General features: G+C 51.5%; 1 protein-coding gene across 1 annotated transcript in view; it reads left to right on the top strand.

Annotated features, from left to right (window-relative positions):
• Nucleotides 1-7454: 7454 nt before the first annotated feature.
• LOC110201738 (uncharacterized) overlaps nt 7455-15822 on the top strand; it is a 45978-nt gene continuing 37610 nt past the window's right edge. Inside the window, exons 1-4 of the mRNA XM_078151875.1 lie at nt 7455-8166; nt 8780-8893; nt 10758-10884; nt 11355-11453. Coding sequence (XP_078008001.1) covers nt 8044-8166; nt 8780-8893; nt 10758-10884; nt 11355-11453 — 463 coding nt within the window. The 5' untranslated portion in view covers nt 7455-8043. The remainder of the gene's footprint in view (nt 8167-8779; nt 8894-10757; nt 10885-11354; nt 11454-15822) is intronic.

Raw genomic sequence — 15822 nt, forward strand, 5'->3', positions numbered from 1 at the left:
CTTGCCTCGATTTGCCTTGGCAGAAAGGTCCCTCCTAAAGTCATTATTTCTCCTGGAGGCACTGATGCTGGGCTGCCTATAAAACCCGGCCTGGACTCTGACTCTCATATTCCTCCATCTCCATCTCCTGGCCTTTGAAACCCCACAAGGCCAAAAAGGCTCCGATTCTTTCGCCTGGAAGAGGAAAGACTGAATGCGGACGTCAAGAGCCGAGGCCACTGCCTTTTCCATGTTGTCTGTTACCAGGCACCTGCAGCAAAGGACCCAAACAGCCATCGGGATGCAGGCACGCGGCGGCGGCTGCGGGAGGCTTTGGGAAGCCGCGCCCACTCTCCGCACTGCTGGCCAGTGTAGAGCGTGGGTGCATTCTCCATTGTCTGTGCAAAGCGCTTCCTTACACACGTAAGGGGCGATGTGCGTGGGTGCGTTTGGTTGCTCCAGGTTGTGTGTCCACAGGAGGCTGTCTGGACGTGACGCTCAGAGAGACCTGAGCAGGGGTGGGGACCGTCTAGGTCCTCTAGGGCGGCCCTTGACTGAATCCAGTGAGAGGAGTCGGACGCAAGTGAAATGACAGCAACAACAGGCGGCCTTTAATATCGTTGGCCTAGTTGTCAAAGCCGCATTCCGAACTCCTATTTCTTAACAGGAAAGGAGTACCCCAAGCTACGTATCCAAGGCTTGACTTCCTTTCCACTAAATGTCGGTTCCACAATGAACACGCTCATTGTTGTTCGGTCATTTTTCAATCGTGTCTGACTCTTCGTGGCCCCATTTGGGCTTTTCCTGGCAACGATGCTGGAGTCGTTTGCCATTTCCTTCTCCAGCTCATTTTACAGAGGAGAAAACTAAGGCAAATGGGGTTAAGTGAAGCTGGATTTGAACTCAGGTCCTTCTGACTCCAGGCCCCCATGGCTCTACCCACTGTGCCATCTAGCTGCCCCAATGACACACGTGGCAAATGGCAAATCCATCCATTATCCCAGGTGATAGCAAACCTAAATCAGAGAAGGTATTTAGACGTACCAGACGTTTACCAGACGATGTACAGAGTGAATAAGCTGTACTACTCTCCTGCCAGGAGTGAGATATCTCAACTCAACCTGGAGAGAAAGAGTCCCAGACCTTACTCAGAGGGCATTCTCTGAAGTCTCTGGGGTATCAATCTGATCAAGACGCTGGCTCTTCTACACCTTGGCTCTTTCCCTCTCTTCAGGGACCTGAAGAGAATTTGGAACTGGGTATCTTCTCTCTGGAAGCTAGAGGCCAGAGGACCAGGACCTCCCTTTTCCCAAGCTCTCGCCATTTTTGCCTCGTGCAGACAAGGAGTATTGATTAATCAGTCTCAGCCAATGAGGAGTCTTCTACCCGTGGGCTTTGAGCTACAGGTTACTAACATCGTCATGCATCTCCTGGGAGCATGCTTCCACCCTCTGCACAAGGAGAGAAGCTGTCAGAGGTGCTCCCTCTGCCATTTCATTTACGAGACATATGCCAAGTAAATGGGAGGTTCTAGGGAGGAAAATCACAAAGGGAAGACACCAGCATGGAGGGGCACTGGGAAGGTCCATTTGCAGAAGGTGAGATTTGAACTAACATTTGAAAAAGCCAGGTCATAGGGCAGCTAGGTGGCACAGTGGATAGAGCAACAGCCCTGGATTCAGAAGGACCTGAGTTCAAATCCAGCCTCAGATGCATAACACTCACTAGCTGTGTGACCCTGGGCAAGTCATTTAATCCCATTGCCTAAACCAAAAGAAAAAAGAAAAAGAAAAGGCCAGGTCATGGAAGTGAGGGATGGAAAGAATTTCAGGCAATGTGGCTGAGGGGAAAGCCAGTGTCTAGTCAAGGAACTGAGAGACAGGAGAGCAAGAAGGCCAGTATACTGGATCATTGAGTGTGTGGAGGAAAACATTGTATAAGGAGACGGGAAAGTTCAGAAAGGACAAGGTTGTGAAGGGCTTTCAAAGCCAAAGGATTTAGTATTTGACTTTGGAAGTGATAAAGAGCCATAGGTGGCTATTGAGTTGGGCAGTGATGTGGTCCAATGGGCACTTTAGGAAAATCACATTAATGGTTGAGTGGGAGATGGACTGGAGTGGGGAAACTTGAGGCAGGCAGATGGCCCAGTAGTGATGGCCATAGTCCAGGTATGAGAGGATGAGGGCCTGGATGGGGAGGTGGGAGGGAGGGGCAGAGGACAGTGTGTTAGATAGGAAGACAGAGGATTTCCAATAGGGCATGCATTAGTTTTGTTTTGTTGGCTTTGACTTTAAATTTTTTTGCACTAAGAAAGCTCGGGTACTTATGTCCCTGTCATATAAAAAATGTCCAGTAATTAGCTATTATTCATGCACTCCAGAGAACAGTCTGGGACCTCTCCTGATGATATATCCCAGAGACAAGAAAATCTTTGCTTTTCGGGATGATGGTTTGTGTGTGTGAGAGTGTGTGTGTTTTATTGGAGCATATTTATGTTCTGTATTATGCATTTCTTCACTTTGCAGGATACATGACTGGGTGATTTCTCAGTTTAATTTTTTTATCTGAAAACAATTAACTTCAAATAAAACAAGCATTTCCATCTACACTGTAGTCCGGGAGGGTAGATGAGAATACATTAACCCTCAAATCCCTATTCTGTATAGCCGACTTTTCCTTTAATGCATATCATCAATTCAACATGTCACTTTCCAAGCTGGCCTCCTGCTTGTCAAGGATTCCTTCTGTTGCTTCTCCCTTTGGGGAGGGGCACACCATCACTAGCCCAGTCTCCTTCCCTCCTCCCCACCCCAAAGATGACTACCTTCCTAGCAAGCAATGGCCACTCCTTCACAGAGCAGAGTGAGTACCTGCAGTCTAAAGCTCCTAGATAAAAGATATCCAGGCTGTATGAGACAGCAACACCATGCTAGATATTTTGGAAGCTGGTACAGCAGCCATATTGAAGGCCCTCCCCCACTGGCATGGGCAGGGAGACCAAGAAATGTATCTCTGTTTATGTTGCTTTTTTTTTTTTTGGTAAGGCAATTGGGGTTAAGTGACTTGCCCAGAGTCACACAGCTAGTGAGTGTTATGTGTCTGAGGTCGGATTTGAACTCAGGTCCTCCTGACTCCAGGGCCAGTGCTCTATCCAATGCACCACCTAGCTGCCCCACTAAGAAATGTATCTCGAGGAAGGCTCTGTAGGTGGAGTAGACCCTGCTCCTCTGGGAACATAGCCTTGGGGTCCTGTTCCTAGACATGGCCCAGGAGTGCATGTAGCCCAGGAAGCAGGATCTTAGAGAGAATGTAACTATCCCTTGTTGTGCCAGGAAGCTGGGCACCATAGAGAGCTCTGTTACCTTCAGCAGCTGGACCCATTCTGGGTTATAACGGGTTTTTGTCTCAGTTCCTTATCTGAGTCTCTCACTGTGCCTAGCACCACTGTACCACAAGTTATAGTAATAGCCTCATCCTCAGGCTGGGCCCCCTTGATGGTGAGGGCAGCTTTGTCCCCAAGGAGGGACCCTGAGAACTGGGCAGGGACCCCTGATACAAGATTGCTGGTATCATAGATGAGTGTCCTGGGAGGCTGGCTGGGTTTCTGCAAGTACCAGTAGGGATAGTGCCCAGAGGTGACGGCCCCTGTGCTGGAGCTGCAGGTCATGCTGACTGTTCCTCCTGGGATCACACTCAGAGATGGCTCCTGAGTCACCACGGTCTGAGAACTGGCCCCTGAAACCAAGAGGAGGAACACATATCAAGAATGGAGATGGGGCCTTCATGCCCAGCTCGCCCCTTCTCCTCCCCAAGAGCCCGGGGAGTCTGTTCCCTCACCTTTGCAGAGAGTAAAGAGCATGAGGAGAAGAGGAGTCCAAGACATGACATAGATGCTCTGCTTCCCAGGGCTCTGCAATGGGGCTGACGCTGCTCATATCCACCCCACTTCCCGTGCAGATGGAGGGTTGTTTCATGCAAATATTAGTTCTCTAAGTACAGGGCCCCTCCAGTAAAAGTCTGAAACATATGGTGGGGTGGGGTGTGTCATGGAGTGACTCTGGGACATCCATGAACACCCGGGGCACCTTCTGACTCAGGACGCAGTTGGTGTCACAGTTATCAGCTGTGATAGCCCACCATGACTCACCCAGGGTAGTCCCGCGGCGCCCCCTGCTGGGCCCAAGCCCCAAAGCCACCTAATGTCAAGGAACCAAAAGATAGAGGCTGCAGAAAGTCCCTGAGTTCCCATGCATCTGGACTCCTGGTGCCAGGGCCTTGGGCTGAGCGCTGGGGATTGATCCCAAAGGTCCTCTTTGCTACACAGTCCTCAGGAAGTGCGCCCTCATGGGCTCCAGTGCTCCAGTATCGGCTGCAAAGCACGCAGAATCATCCACTCTCACAGTGGGGAAGAGGCTGGGGGCTGCCAGAGTCTGGAAACTGGGGCAAGTCGATCTGTAGAAGCTGGAGGCCCCAGCCTCCCTCCTCTCAAGCTGCCTGCCTAGCAGTGCACAGAGCAGCAGGGGAAGCATGCCGGGAGGAAGGGAGAGCAGGAGGGCCAGGGCAACTGGTTTCTTGGAGGCCTGGCTACCAGGACAGTTTTGTCTGGGCACTGGCTGTCACCGTTGCTCTCTGCTGACAGTGACTGAGGTTCAGGTCAGGCTGTGCTGCATCTGCTCAGCTTTTGGGCCCAGAATACTCCAAAAAGAGAGAGGCATTCCTGGCTCAGCCACATCTCTGAAGATACCTCTAACACCTTGGTGGTGTTATTGCAGAAATGATTTTACTATTATTAAATCACCCAGTGGCCTCACTCGAGCACACATGATTGAAGAAACCCAAAAGCATAAGGGCAAGAAATGCAAAGTTGTCTTCAAACCCACAAAGCCTCTGAAGACTGATGGGTGGACAGATGTGGACCAGTGATGGCCCTGGCTGATCCAAACTAGCTCCTGTCCTGCACCCAGATGCCCTCTATACATCTATATACACAGGAGAACCTGGGAGCAGTCTTCTCCTGGGGGAGTGATGATCACTTAAAACCAGGGGCCCCCCTCCAGAATCTGAAAGTCTGGCTCTGAAGCAGTCTCAAGACAGCGGGTCAGCAGCAGAGCTGCAGCTTGGAGTGGCAACCATCCACTGACATGGGGTGCAGCCTGCCAAAAGTGGCCAACAGCACTAGGCCACTTTGAATAAATAGTTGGCCCCGGGAGACTGAAACGGATGCAGATGTCCTGGCCCACAGGCAGGTGGCACCAGAGCTACGGCAATCCCTTAGTACTGTGAAGATCTGAGCTCAAATCTGAACACAGACACTTAGTAGCAGGGTAACCCTAAGCAAGTCATTTCATCCTGCTTGCCTCAGTTTCCTCCTCTATCATTTGGAAATAATAGCCCTGCCTCCCAAGGTTGTCGTGAGGACCAAATGAGATATTTGTAAAGCACTTAGCAGCATGCCCAGCACATAGTAGGTGCTTAATAAATGCTTGCTCCCTTCCCCTGTGGATGACTGGCAGTTGGCTGATGAAGGGCTAAGAGGAGTCCCATACAGTCAAATCAAGCATTCAGGAAGCACTTCTGTGTTCTGGGCAGTGGGCGAGGCCGTTAAGGAGCTCAGTCTCATGGGGGAGACAACATGGCACAATCACGACCAGATGTGACTGCAGTAAACAGGAGCTAATCTTAGAGAAGATCAAAGGTTCCATGGGCCACCACCACGGCTCAGACAGGGAGGCCCAGGTGAGGAGGGAGGGGGAGTTCTGGGTCTGGGGGTGGCCAATCACAGCCCCACCAGCTGGTAGAATAGCAAGGCTAGCAACCCCGGAGCATGGCAAGGCAGAAGAAGTTAGGTATGAGAATACTAGAAAGGTACAGTGGGCCCAGCTTGGAAGGGCTTTGAAAGCTGGAGGATTTGATCCTGAAATAGTCCTGGAGGCAATAGGAAGCCACTGGAGTTCACTGGATATGAAGGAAGGAAGGAAATGAGCAAGCATGGATTGATTCAGCCCCTGTGTGCCAGGCACTGTGCTAAGCGCTTTGATCCTCACAATATCTTTGGGAGTGCTGGTGTGACCCCCAGTTTACAGAAGAGGAGACTGAAGTGCCCCAGGTCACCCAGCCAGTAAGTGCCCGAGACCAGATTTGAACGTGGGTCTTCCAGGCTCCGAATCCAAACGTAGTAACTGCTAGTGTGTCCCATGGATGCTGCTGTTGGCAACAGAAGTGTTTGACCTTCCCTGGCACTCAATCCTAGAATTCCCATCAAGAGCTAAAAAGTGCCCCTACCCCATCCTAAGGCCCAAGGCCCAGTGCAGGGCCTGGCACAGAATAAACCCTTGACCAGCCTGTGGACCCACTGACTGATGCAGAAAAGGAAGTGGTTCCCTATTCTTCGGAGGGCATTTAGCACATTGTGGAGGGATGGGCAGGGGTCGCTTAGAGGGGACTGGATGAATGGCTAGAAGTGGTTGGAGGGCAGCTGGGAAGGGTCTCCAGCGGAGTGCCCCAGGGATCTGTGTTATTAAGGATTTGAATGAATGACAAAAGCTCATTAAGGGTATGGAATTATGATGTTTGTATTAACCGACATATGTGCCATGAATATACTAATAATTTAGTTTTCTCAAGAGTTGCCTTGGGGCAGCTAGGTGGCGCAGTGTATAGAGCACCGGCCCTGAAGTCAGGAGGACCTGAGTTCAAATCCGACCTCAGACACATAACACTTACTAGCTGTGTGACCCTGGGCAAGTCACTTAACCCCACTGCCTAGTAAAAAATAAAAAATAAAAACAAAAATAAAAAAAGTTGATAACTATGTTTCAACATAATTTCTAAAAAAAAAAAAGAGTTGCCTTGATGCGGCTTAAACTGACTAATCTAATTGTGTTAACTGATTAATTGTGAGAAAACGGTCACAAGCGCTGGACCTTGAGTGAAGCGAATCAAAGATCGCAGAACCTGCTCCGGTCCCAGAACTCTGGCTCCCTACCCTAGGGGAGGTGGTCGCGACCCCCAGACTTGACTCCAGCATTGCTGGGTTCTCGTGGGAAGCCACCAAACGATTATCTGTCATCCGCCTTCCTTCCCCGCTTGGGGTTTAGGAATAGAACCCGGGCTTTTACTTCAGCTAGGAGAACGTGCCTCCCCCCTAAACTGATGAATGGCCCCACTCGATTACTGGTCCTCGGGTCCGTAGGCCGCTTTGCGCCGCTCCCAGCATGGTCGGGCTAGAGATCCCGCTAACCAAGGCTCGCTGGGCATGCCTCAGCTCCGGACCGCCGGGGTCCGAGCTAGGGTCTCGAGAGGTGCTATCGGGAGCTGCCGGCAGCACCGCGGCCAGCGCCTCGCGGCCCCTCCAGGCCCCGGGCTCCGAGGCTCGCCTCTTGTCCCGGGTTGGGGAGGGGAGTGTCCCCCTAAGGGACCCCTCTTGTGAAGCCCCGCCCCCAAGCCAGTTACACGTCCTCCCGGGAGACCGGGGGGAGGGGAGGGGTCAGCTCCTGCCGAGAACACTGGCCTTCGAGGGCAGGCCCCTGGCTTGGACTGCGCCCCAACCCCAGCCTCGGCTGCCCTAGGCAGGACCCCGGCCTGGGCCTCCCATCATCGGGTGGAGGATGCAGGAGAGCGCCCGGGCTTGTTCACAACTAGTGGCGCAATGCGAGGCGCCAGACTCAGGCTAGTTCCGTTCACTGAGGCTCCTCCTCAGTCAAACGAGGGGGTTGGACCCGCGGCCCCCAGGGGCTCTTATCCCGCCTTCTACGGCCCCCGAGCTGGCGTGCGCCCGAATTTTATTTTACTTTATTTTTTAACATTTGAATTTTTAAAAACAGCTTCAGCGCTCCCAGGACGCAGGGAGGGAGCTAGAGGGAGAGCAGCCCCAGCCTAGGCTCCCGAAGCAAGGGGCGGGGCAGGAGCAGAATTATGTGCTGGAGAAGAACCCCGCCTCCCACCGCTCTCGCCCGGCAGAGGATCTAGGCATGCGCGACAGACCGCCCGGGTCTCCGAACTACACTTCCCAAAAGGCTGTTCGGCGTGTCGGCAGATTCTGGGCCGAGTTCCGTCGCGGTTGCCATGGACACGTTACTTCCGCTCCCTCCCGGATTCTCGTCGCCCTTTGCACTCGCGGCCGCCTCAGCTCAACTCTGTCCTCGGCCGCCGCCGTCGCCGCAGCCTGAGCCCCGGTACGGGACCAGAGTGAGTGCGGGTCCGAGGGCGGCCTGAGCCAGGGTGGGATGCTAGGTCACCGGCTCCGGTTTTCGTAGTGTCAGGGCGAGGAAGGGGGTGCAGAGAGGGAAAGCAATGCGCCGGGCGGACGGTAGCGCGCCTGCGCAGTTCGCGCCCTGCCCCCTTGGCGAGTCACTCCCCCATTGGTCGCCCAGTGGCTTCCGAGCCAATCAGCACCTCCCAGTGGCCTCCGAGCCAATCAGCGCCGCCCTTTCTCTGGGGCCTCCGCGAGGGGCTCCAGGCTCCTCCCTCCCCATTCCCTTCTCTCCGATCTCTTCTGCCCCCCCCATCTAATTAAAACCTGAGGATTCGGCGCACCCCCCAAAGTAAGTATCTTTTTTTGCCGGACCCGAGTAACACCTCAATTCCCTAAGGGGAGAACAGTAGGCGAGGGGGCGGGGGCGTGTCCGGCCCAGCTCTGACCCCCCCACCCCCGCCGGGAGAGAGGAAGGGGGAGCTCCTGGAGCGTGAGCATGCTTCGACCCCCCCTCCTCCGAGATCCCCCCCAGGACGGCCGAAACCCGGCCCTGCCCCCCTCTTGGGGGAGGGGACTTGAAGGGCCGACCACTCCCGCCCTCCTCAGGGGTGCGGTCTGTTCCCCAGATTTGCCTTCGGAAGCCCCCGGCCTCCTGCTGCGGGAGAGGGTGAGGAAGAGGAGGCCATGGCCCCGGTGCTCCTGACGGCGAGAGCCTGCCAGGTGAGCCGGGGACAAGGGGTGGGGAGGAAGAAGAGGAGGGGTCCCAGGGCCGGGGGTGGGGAGCTAGGGGGAGGGTAAAGAGAAGGAGGGGTCCCAGGGCTGGGGGTGGGAGGCAGGGGGAGGGGCCCCGAGGCTGGGAGAGAGGGGGAGAGGGGAGGAGAAAGAGGAGGAGCCCAGGGGCCGGAGCAGTGAGGCTCGAGGACCCGATGCCTTCCAGTCCAGCCCATCACTTTGGGCAGCCGCAGGTGCGTGTGGGCTGTTATCAGTATCATGGCAGATAATAAGTCCCCCCCCCCCGGCCCTCTTGCCCCAAAGCCAGCCCTTTCCCCCATTCTGCTCCCCTTCCTGCTTGCCTGGGACCTTGCCCTTCTCTAGCCAGCTTCCCGCACTGGCCCAGGCATCTCTGGAGGCTGCAGTTTGATGCTGAGCTCGGCCCAAGGCATGCTGGGAAGGATGCAGAAGAGACACCAAATCGCTGTCCTCGGTGGTAGGCCTCTGTGTGGTGGGAACTCGGGCGTGGAAGTCCTCAGCACCCCCACTCTGTACTGGGGCGGCAGAGGCTCAAAGAGAGGAAGAGTCTGCCCGTGCCTGAGCTGCCTTCTCTCCTCCTCCTGGCCCCTCAAAGCCTAGCCTAGAGAGTAATAAGTAATCAGTGAAAAGAGCTACCATTTCTAGAGCACTTTGAGGTTTACAAAGCTCTCACAGCAACCCTGGCAGGGAAATGCCTTTATTATCCACCTTTTCCAGATGAGGGAACTGAGGCACAGAGCCAGTAAGACAGTCCATAAGCATTAAGAGCCTCCTCTGTGTCAGCCCTGTGCTAAGTGCTGAGAAAGTCACTAAGGGAGTCAAGATCTGAACCCGGGTCTTCCTGCCTTCTCTTCCACTGGTTTAAGCACTTCACCATTAGGTTGCCTCCATGAGGCAGGTAGGAAGAAGACCAAGACTGTCTGATACTTGGTTTTTTCTTTTTTTTTCTCTAATATTTGTTAATCTTGTACTTTCTTGTGTTGTTTGACATCCCGTGGGAGTTGGCCCAAGTGTTAAATTCCAGTTGTGTTCAGAGAAAGATAGCAGAAAAGCTGCGATGGGCTCCGGTTGTTTTCCTAAGGACTTCAGTCTGTCCTTCAGCTGAAAAACCGGGGTTAGGATTTTCACTTTCTCTTTTTAGGACTAACAGGGTAACATGTAAAATGCTGCACAGGTCTTCAAGCTCTACATAAATGTTAGCTATTTTTGTTATTGTTCTTAGTTTGGGCCTCGTTTGGTGCTTCAAGTTTGGGACAGTGAAGAAATGCTGGCCTGACATTAGGTTGGACTTCTGAGGGGGGGGAAAGGAATAAGGTGTGGAACTGGCAGATGGGAAGTGAAGACCCAGATAGAAATGATCCCCAGCATGGAAACAGGCAGCCCAGAGAAACCCTTGTAAAGCACACCCAGTAGGAAGGCTGGACTGGCTTCACTGAAGCAGAGGCAGCTTGGAAGAAGCCCTGGGCTAGAATCTCAAAGCCTGGCTCTGTTACTGGCTAACTCCAGGGCCATGAGAATTTCCCTTAGCTCTTCTTAGATTCACTGTCATTTCTGGAAAATGGGGTAATCAATACTTTCTCACTTGCCTCCTGGGGCTGTCACAGAAAAATGACTTTGTAAACCAAAAACTGCTCTGTACGTTTAGTTATCATTTTATTATGTGAGTCAGCCTCTAGTACAAACTAAGGCACACAGTAGGCACTTACTGCATCTCTGATGTAGAGTATGCCTAAGCTAAAACGATGAAAACCCTACAATTTGTGCAAATTTCACTTCTCCCAGATCCCCCTATGGGACAGTCCCTGGGTAAGCACAAAAGTCGTTGCTATTTCAGGAATCAGTGACATTCAATGATGTGGCTGTGGACTTCACCCAGGAGGAGTGGAGGCACCTGGACCCCTCTCAGAAGGACTTGTACAGGGATGTCATACTGGAAAATTACAGGAACCTGGTGTGCCTGGGTAAGGAGGGCTCCCATGAGACTCAGCATTTGCCTGTGGGAGGGTCCTGGCTACCCCTTAAGAAATGTTAGGGGCTGTCTCAAAATCTCTGGTCTCTGAAAACCAATCCTTTCATAACCAAAAGGTAGGGTACTAATAGGTACCGTCAGTTCTTAGGTGACATGGCTTTCCTTTCACAAACTGGAAACTGGTAGCTTGATTGTAAGACCCCATGAATCTCCCCTGAAATCCCAGTGCACGTGCCTAAAGGTAAGAGTGGTTCCCATCCTCTTACAGTGGAGGAGGTCAAATTAATATGCTTTCCAAGCTCACCTCTACTCTAACCTCTTCCTAGGGTCCAAAGGACCTCTCACCCCATCTCTCCCAGCGTCTGTCAGGCCTCTCTCTGTGCCTATGTTCCTGGAAGTGAAGGGGGCTGGGATTGGATTCTGAGGGGGCTGGGGGCTCCAGCACTTTCCCATCTCCCCAAGCAGGACTTGCAGCCTCCAAACCAGAGGTGATTGACCAGCTGGAACGAGGGGAAGCTCCTTGGATGCCGGAGGGCGACGTCCCAGGAAGCGCCTGTCTGGGTGAGTGATGCCCCCCCCCCCCGGTGCTCAGCTGGTTGCTGGGGGATATCCCCTGCATGTGCTCAGCCAGCTCCCGCCCCAGGCCAGGGCCTTGTTGGCACATCCATGCCTGGTGGAGCCCGGGGCCTTCTCCTCCGCCGTTGGGGCAGGTTACCTTTTCCATGATGGGCATCCTTCCATTACTCTCCCTGTTCTCCTCTGTGTAGGTTGGCTTTGTGTGCGCTTCTGTCTGTCCTTTGGATCTTTTCTTCCCGTTTGTTTCTGTCTCCCCCGGTTTCCTTATCTGCAAAATGAGGGCAGTCACAGCACCTCCCTCCCAGAGCAGTTGTGAGGATAGAATCAGATCATATTTGTGAAGTGCTTCGCCAACCTTAAAGCACTGTGTGAATGCTAGCTGTTATTATTGTTGGCATTATGTTATTTAAAAAGACAAAAAAACCACATGCACGTAGTTTGCTGATTCTCTATAGCTTCCCTGCGCCATGCCTGGAGTGGCCATCTCGCCCATCCCGGCCCTGCCCCCCATTTTATATTTTAGTAAGTTTTATTGTTGCTTTTGGCTCGTGACATCACCTTCATTCCCAAATGCCTTCTCCCCTCTCGCCATCCCCGTGAGCCTTCCCTTGTAACCGAGACTGAGCACCAGAAGTGAGGTTCAGCCAAGCCGGGGAGGGCATTGATCGCTTTGGATGGTCTGTGACCCGCCCCAGCCCCCCATAGCCCCCCATTTAATGGAGGGAAGTGCGGCATTTTCTCTCCTCTTGTTGCAGACCTGGGATTCCCATGGAGGGATTTCCTCTGCTAGTCTAGATCCAACACCTTCAGTCCCCCTCCCCGGCACAGGGGCCTGCTTGAGCCTGAGGTGGACGATAAAGCTCCTTAGGGGTGGGAGGGGCGGGTGAGAAGTCACCTTGAGGACAGAGGCTAAGTGACTGGGCCAGGGTGAAAGTGCCAGAGTGTGTCAGAAGTGGGACTTGAACACAGGGCTTCCTGGCTTTTTGGCCAGCTCTAATCTCTGGGCTCTTTTGTCTCTATGGAACAGGAACTAAGCAAGACTTCAATGATTTTTCGTTATTTTAATTCATCGTTCATGCTTGACCCATGCCAACGTAATAAAAATGGCAGTGCAGAATATGATTACTCTATGGACGTAGAAAAATATCCTGGAAGAACAAGGAGAGTCATGAAAATTAAGTAGGAAAGAAGGGGCCTTAGCATTACTAGATCTCAAACTACCTTAGAAAGCAATAACCCTCAGAGCTATGTTTTGTAAATTGTTGTGGGTAAAATTTATCTGTGCTTTAAATACCCACCAGTGTGTTGATCCCGTAGGCCATAGAACTGGAATGAGATCACTGAATAAGGAGGTGATACAGCCCACTGTGGTGGAGCAGGCAGAGCCCTACCTCCCTTAAAGCTACTGTGGTGGTCCAGGCATGAGGGGGCTGCACCTGTATGTGGCTGTAAACACAGCAGATGCAGGTAACTGTGTCTGGCAGGAAGGGTGAGATGGGGCAGGAGAACAGCGTAGACCAGCTCCTCAGGGCCCCGGCTGAGGGTAGGGAGTGGACAACAGTGTCAGATGAGGTCAGCAAAGAAGACCCTAGACTCACTCGTTAGGATCCCTGGTGGCAGCAGAAGAGACACTGTCTTAAGGAAGGAACCCGAATTCTTAGAGATGAGAAATGAATGGAGGAGGGCTGAAGAGGGAGGGCTTCCGTGGTAAGGAGGGTGGAAGATTATGTGCCAAGAGAATGGGGCATGGGTGGAGTGTGCGTTGAGAACTTTTTCTATGCCAGGCCAGAGCGTAGAGCCCAGGATACAAGCAGCGCGCTAGAGACTCCCTCCTCTCAGGGAGCTTGTATTCTAACAGGCAAGAGTGAAAGGGAGTCTGAGAGGGAACGAAGGAGAGCGAGCAATGAGGATTAGGGTTAATTCATGACGAATGACGTAGCAGATTCTCAGAAACCTGAAGAGAATGTTTGGTGCAAGAGCAGCCGGGCATGCCTGAGCATGAGGACCTCGATGCACGAATGAACCAGAGGGAGCGAAGAGGGCTCCCCGTTTTTTCTGAACCCGCACCGTAGCTCATTTTCCACAGTGTGATTCGCCTCGCATCCCTTGCTGTTTGACGTCTGTGCCTCGTGTCTTAGCGGTGAGATGGCAGACTCCCCGAGCCCAGCAGACTCAGGCATTCGACGCTCCGGGAACGTTCTTGTTTCTTGTTTTTGGTAACTTTCTGGGTGGAGGGATTGCTGAGTTGGGAGGCAGAGATGGTTGCATGAGGCCCCTCGTTTGCCAGAATGTTTGGGACCATGCAGAGCTCTGCCAGCGGTGAAGTGAGCGTGTGCTTCTGACCATCTTTGCGTGTGGCTGAGCTGCTTTTGGCTGCGTTTCCCCAGTCAGGAGCAGTTCTCAGCAGCACGTTTTCTGGCGGCACTTGAGCATTTGCATCTTTGTTTTTGGAGACCGATTCACTCTTACCTTTGCAGTTGCCACTTGTTAGTTATTTGGGATGTTAGATTTTTGTAGGAGAGACTTTGTCAAAAGTTTTGTTTGTTTTTTTCTCTAGCCCATATCTTATTCTGTCTGCAAAAGCTTTATTCTGTGGGCAAAAGCTTTTTAGGTCGTCCTAGCCGGTCTGTTTCATCTTTTATAATCCTGTGTGTCCCATCTTGTTGCGAATTCATCCCATGCTGTGGTAGATAATAGTTTCTAGTTTCTAGTAACCTTTGAATAGTGTACCTATTGTAGCTACATTGTTTTTCCATTTGGCATTTACTGTGTTATGTGTTGCAAGCAGCTGGACCAAACCTCTTACCTGCCTAACAGCTCTCCCGCTTTCTCGACAGTTCTTAAGGTGAATGACTTTTCCTTGTGTTTGATGTTGTTGAGGTTACTGAAGACCAGTCTACTATTCAGATTTTCTTATGTAATCAGTTATAGCGATCAGCTTTTCAGTTTTTTTGCCTAGTACTCAAAAGTTGGATTTTTGTTGGGGGGGGGTGAGGCGAGGCAGTTGGGGTTAAGGGACTTGCCAGGGTTACACAGCTGGTGTCAAGTGTCTGAGGCCGGATTTAAACTCAGGTCCTCCTGACTGCAGGGCGGGTGCTCTATCCACTGTGCTGCCTGGCTGCCCTAGAAGATTTTGATAAATACTGTTTTTGGTAATGCCAGACCATTTTCATCCCCCCCACACACAAACACACTCTTTCCCTTGATGTTCTTGACCTTTTATTTCCCTTCATGTGAATTTTGTTATGTTCTCTGATACTGTAATTTGAATAGTATTAATAGGATTAAATAATATAGATTAATTTTAGTAACTTCTTCATTTTTACTTCATTTTTATGGAACACAGTAATTCCCAGATCATATAATCATGCTCTTTCTTCTGTCTCTTTTGGTTTGTAAAGATAAGAAGTCTTCTTTCCATTTTGAAAAACTTTGCTCTCTTGTTTGTTCTACTGTCTCTCCATATTTTTTGGATATGTCTGAATCACTCTACTGCTCAGAGTCCATTGTTACCCCTGAAAAGCTAAGTAAATCTAGTCTGCATCAGGAGAGGCAGATTGCCTGGCATAGGAGGGTGAGGGAACAGTCCTGGGTTCTCTGCTGAGCTCCAGGCCACAGCTGGAAGAGCCTCTTGCCATGGGAGCCCCACTGTGAGGTGCAGTGGTAGCCCTAGAGAACATCCCTGGACAGTCCCACGGAGCTGGTGCTGCCCTTGGGTCCTGTATGGCTCTTGCACTGGCTCGCCAGCTCGTTAGTTACTTGTGCAAGATTTGTCCTCTGAAATGAGGGATGGCACCTTGTCCCAGCTGGGCTTTTCTCCATTTTGGTGATGATACACAGATGTTTGGCATTATTAATTCATTTGTTTTTATTGGTCTGGCTTTGTGATTTCATTGAAGTGCCATTAGGGTTTGAAATCCACTCCCCCGTCATTGAGAAGGCAAGCAGTTTGACATAGTTTATAATACATGTATAGTTGTGCAAAATACGTTTCCATGTAATTCATATGTGAAAGAAAACATAGACCAGTAAATAAAGAAAGAAAGTAAAGAAAAAGTATCTTTGATCTTCCTTCCAGCTCTACCGATTCTTTCTCTGGAGCTGGCCAGCACCTTTTCATCCTAAGTCTTTCCGAACTGTCTTGGATCATTGTGTTGCTGAGAAGAGCTAAGTCATTCACAGCAGATCATCACATAATGTTGCTGTTACTGTATACAATGTTCTCCTGGTTCTGCTCATTGCATTTTGTTTCAATTCTTGTAGGTTTTTCTAGGATTTTCTGAGAGCATCCTTCTCGTTATTTCTTTTTTCTTTTCTTTTCTTTACTTTTTTTTTTTTGGCGAAGCAATTGGGG

This window comes from Phascolarctos cinereus, unplaced genomic scaffold, assembly GCF_003287225.1.
Source record: "Phascolarctos cinereus isolate Bilbo 61053 unplaced genomic scaffold, phaCin_HiC Scaffold_4;HRSCAF=312, whole genome shotgun sequence".
NCBI lineage: Eukaryota > Metazoa > Chordata > Mammalia > Diprotodontia > Phascolarctidae > Phascolarctos > Phascolarctos cinereus.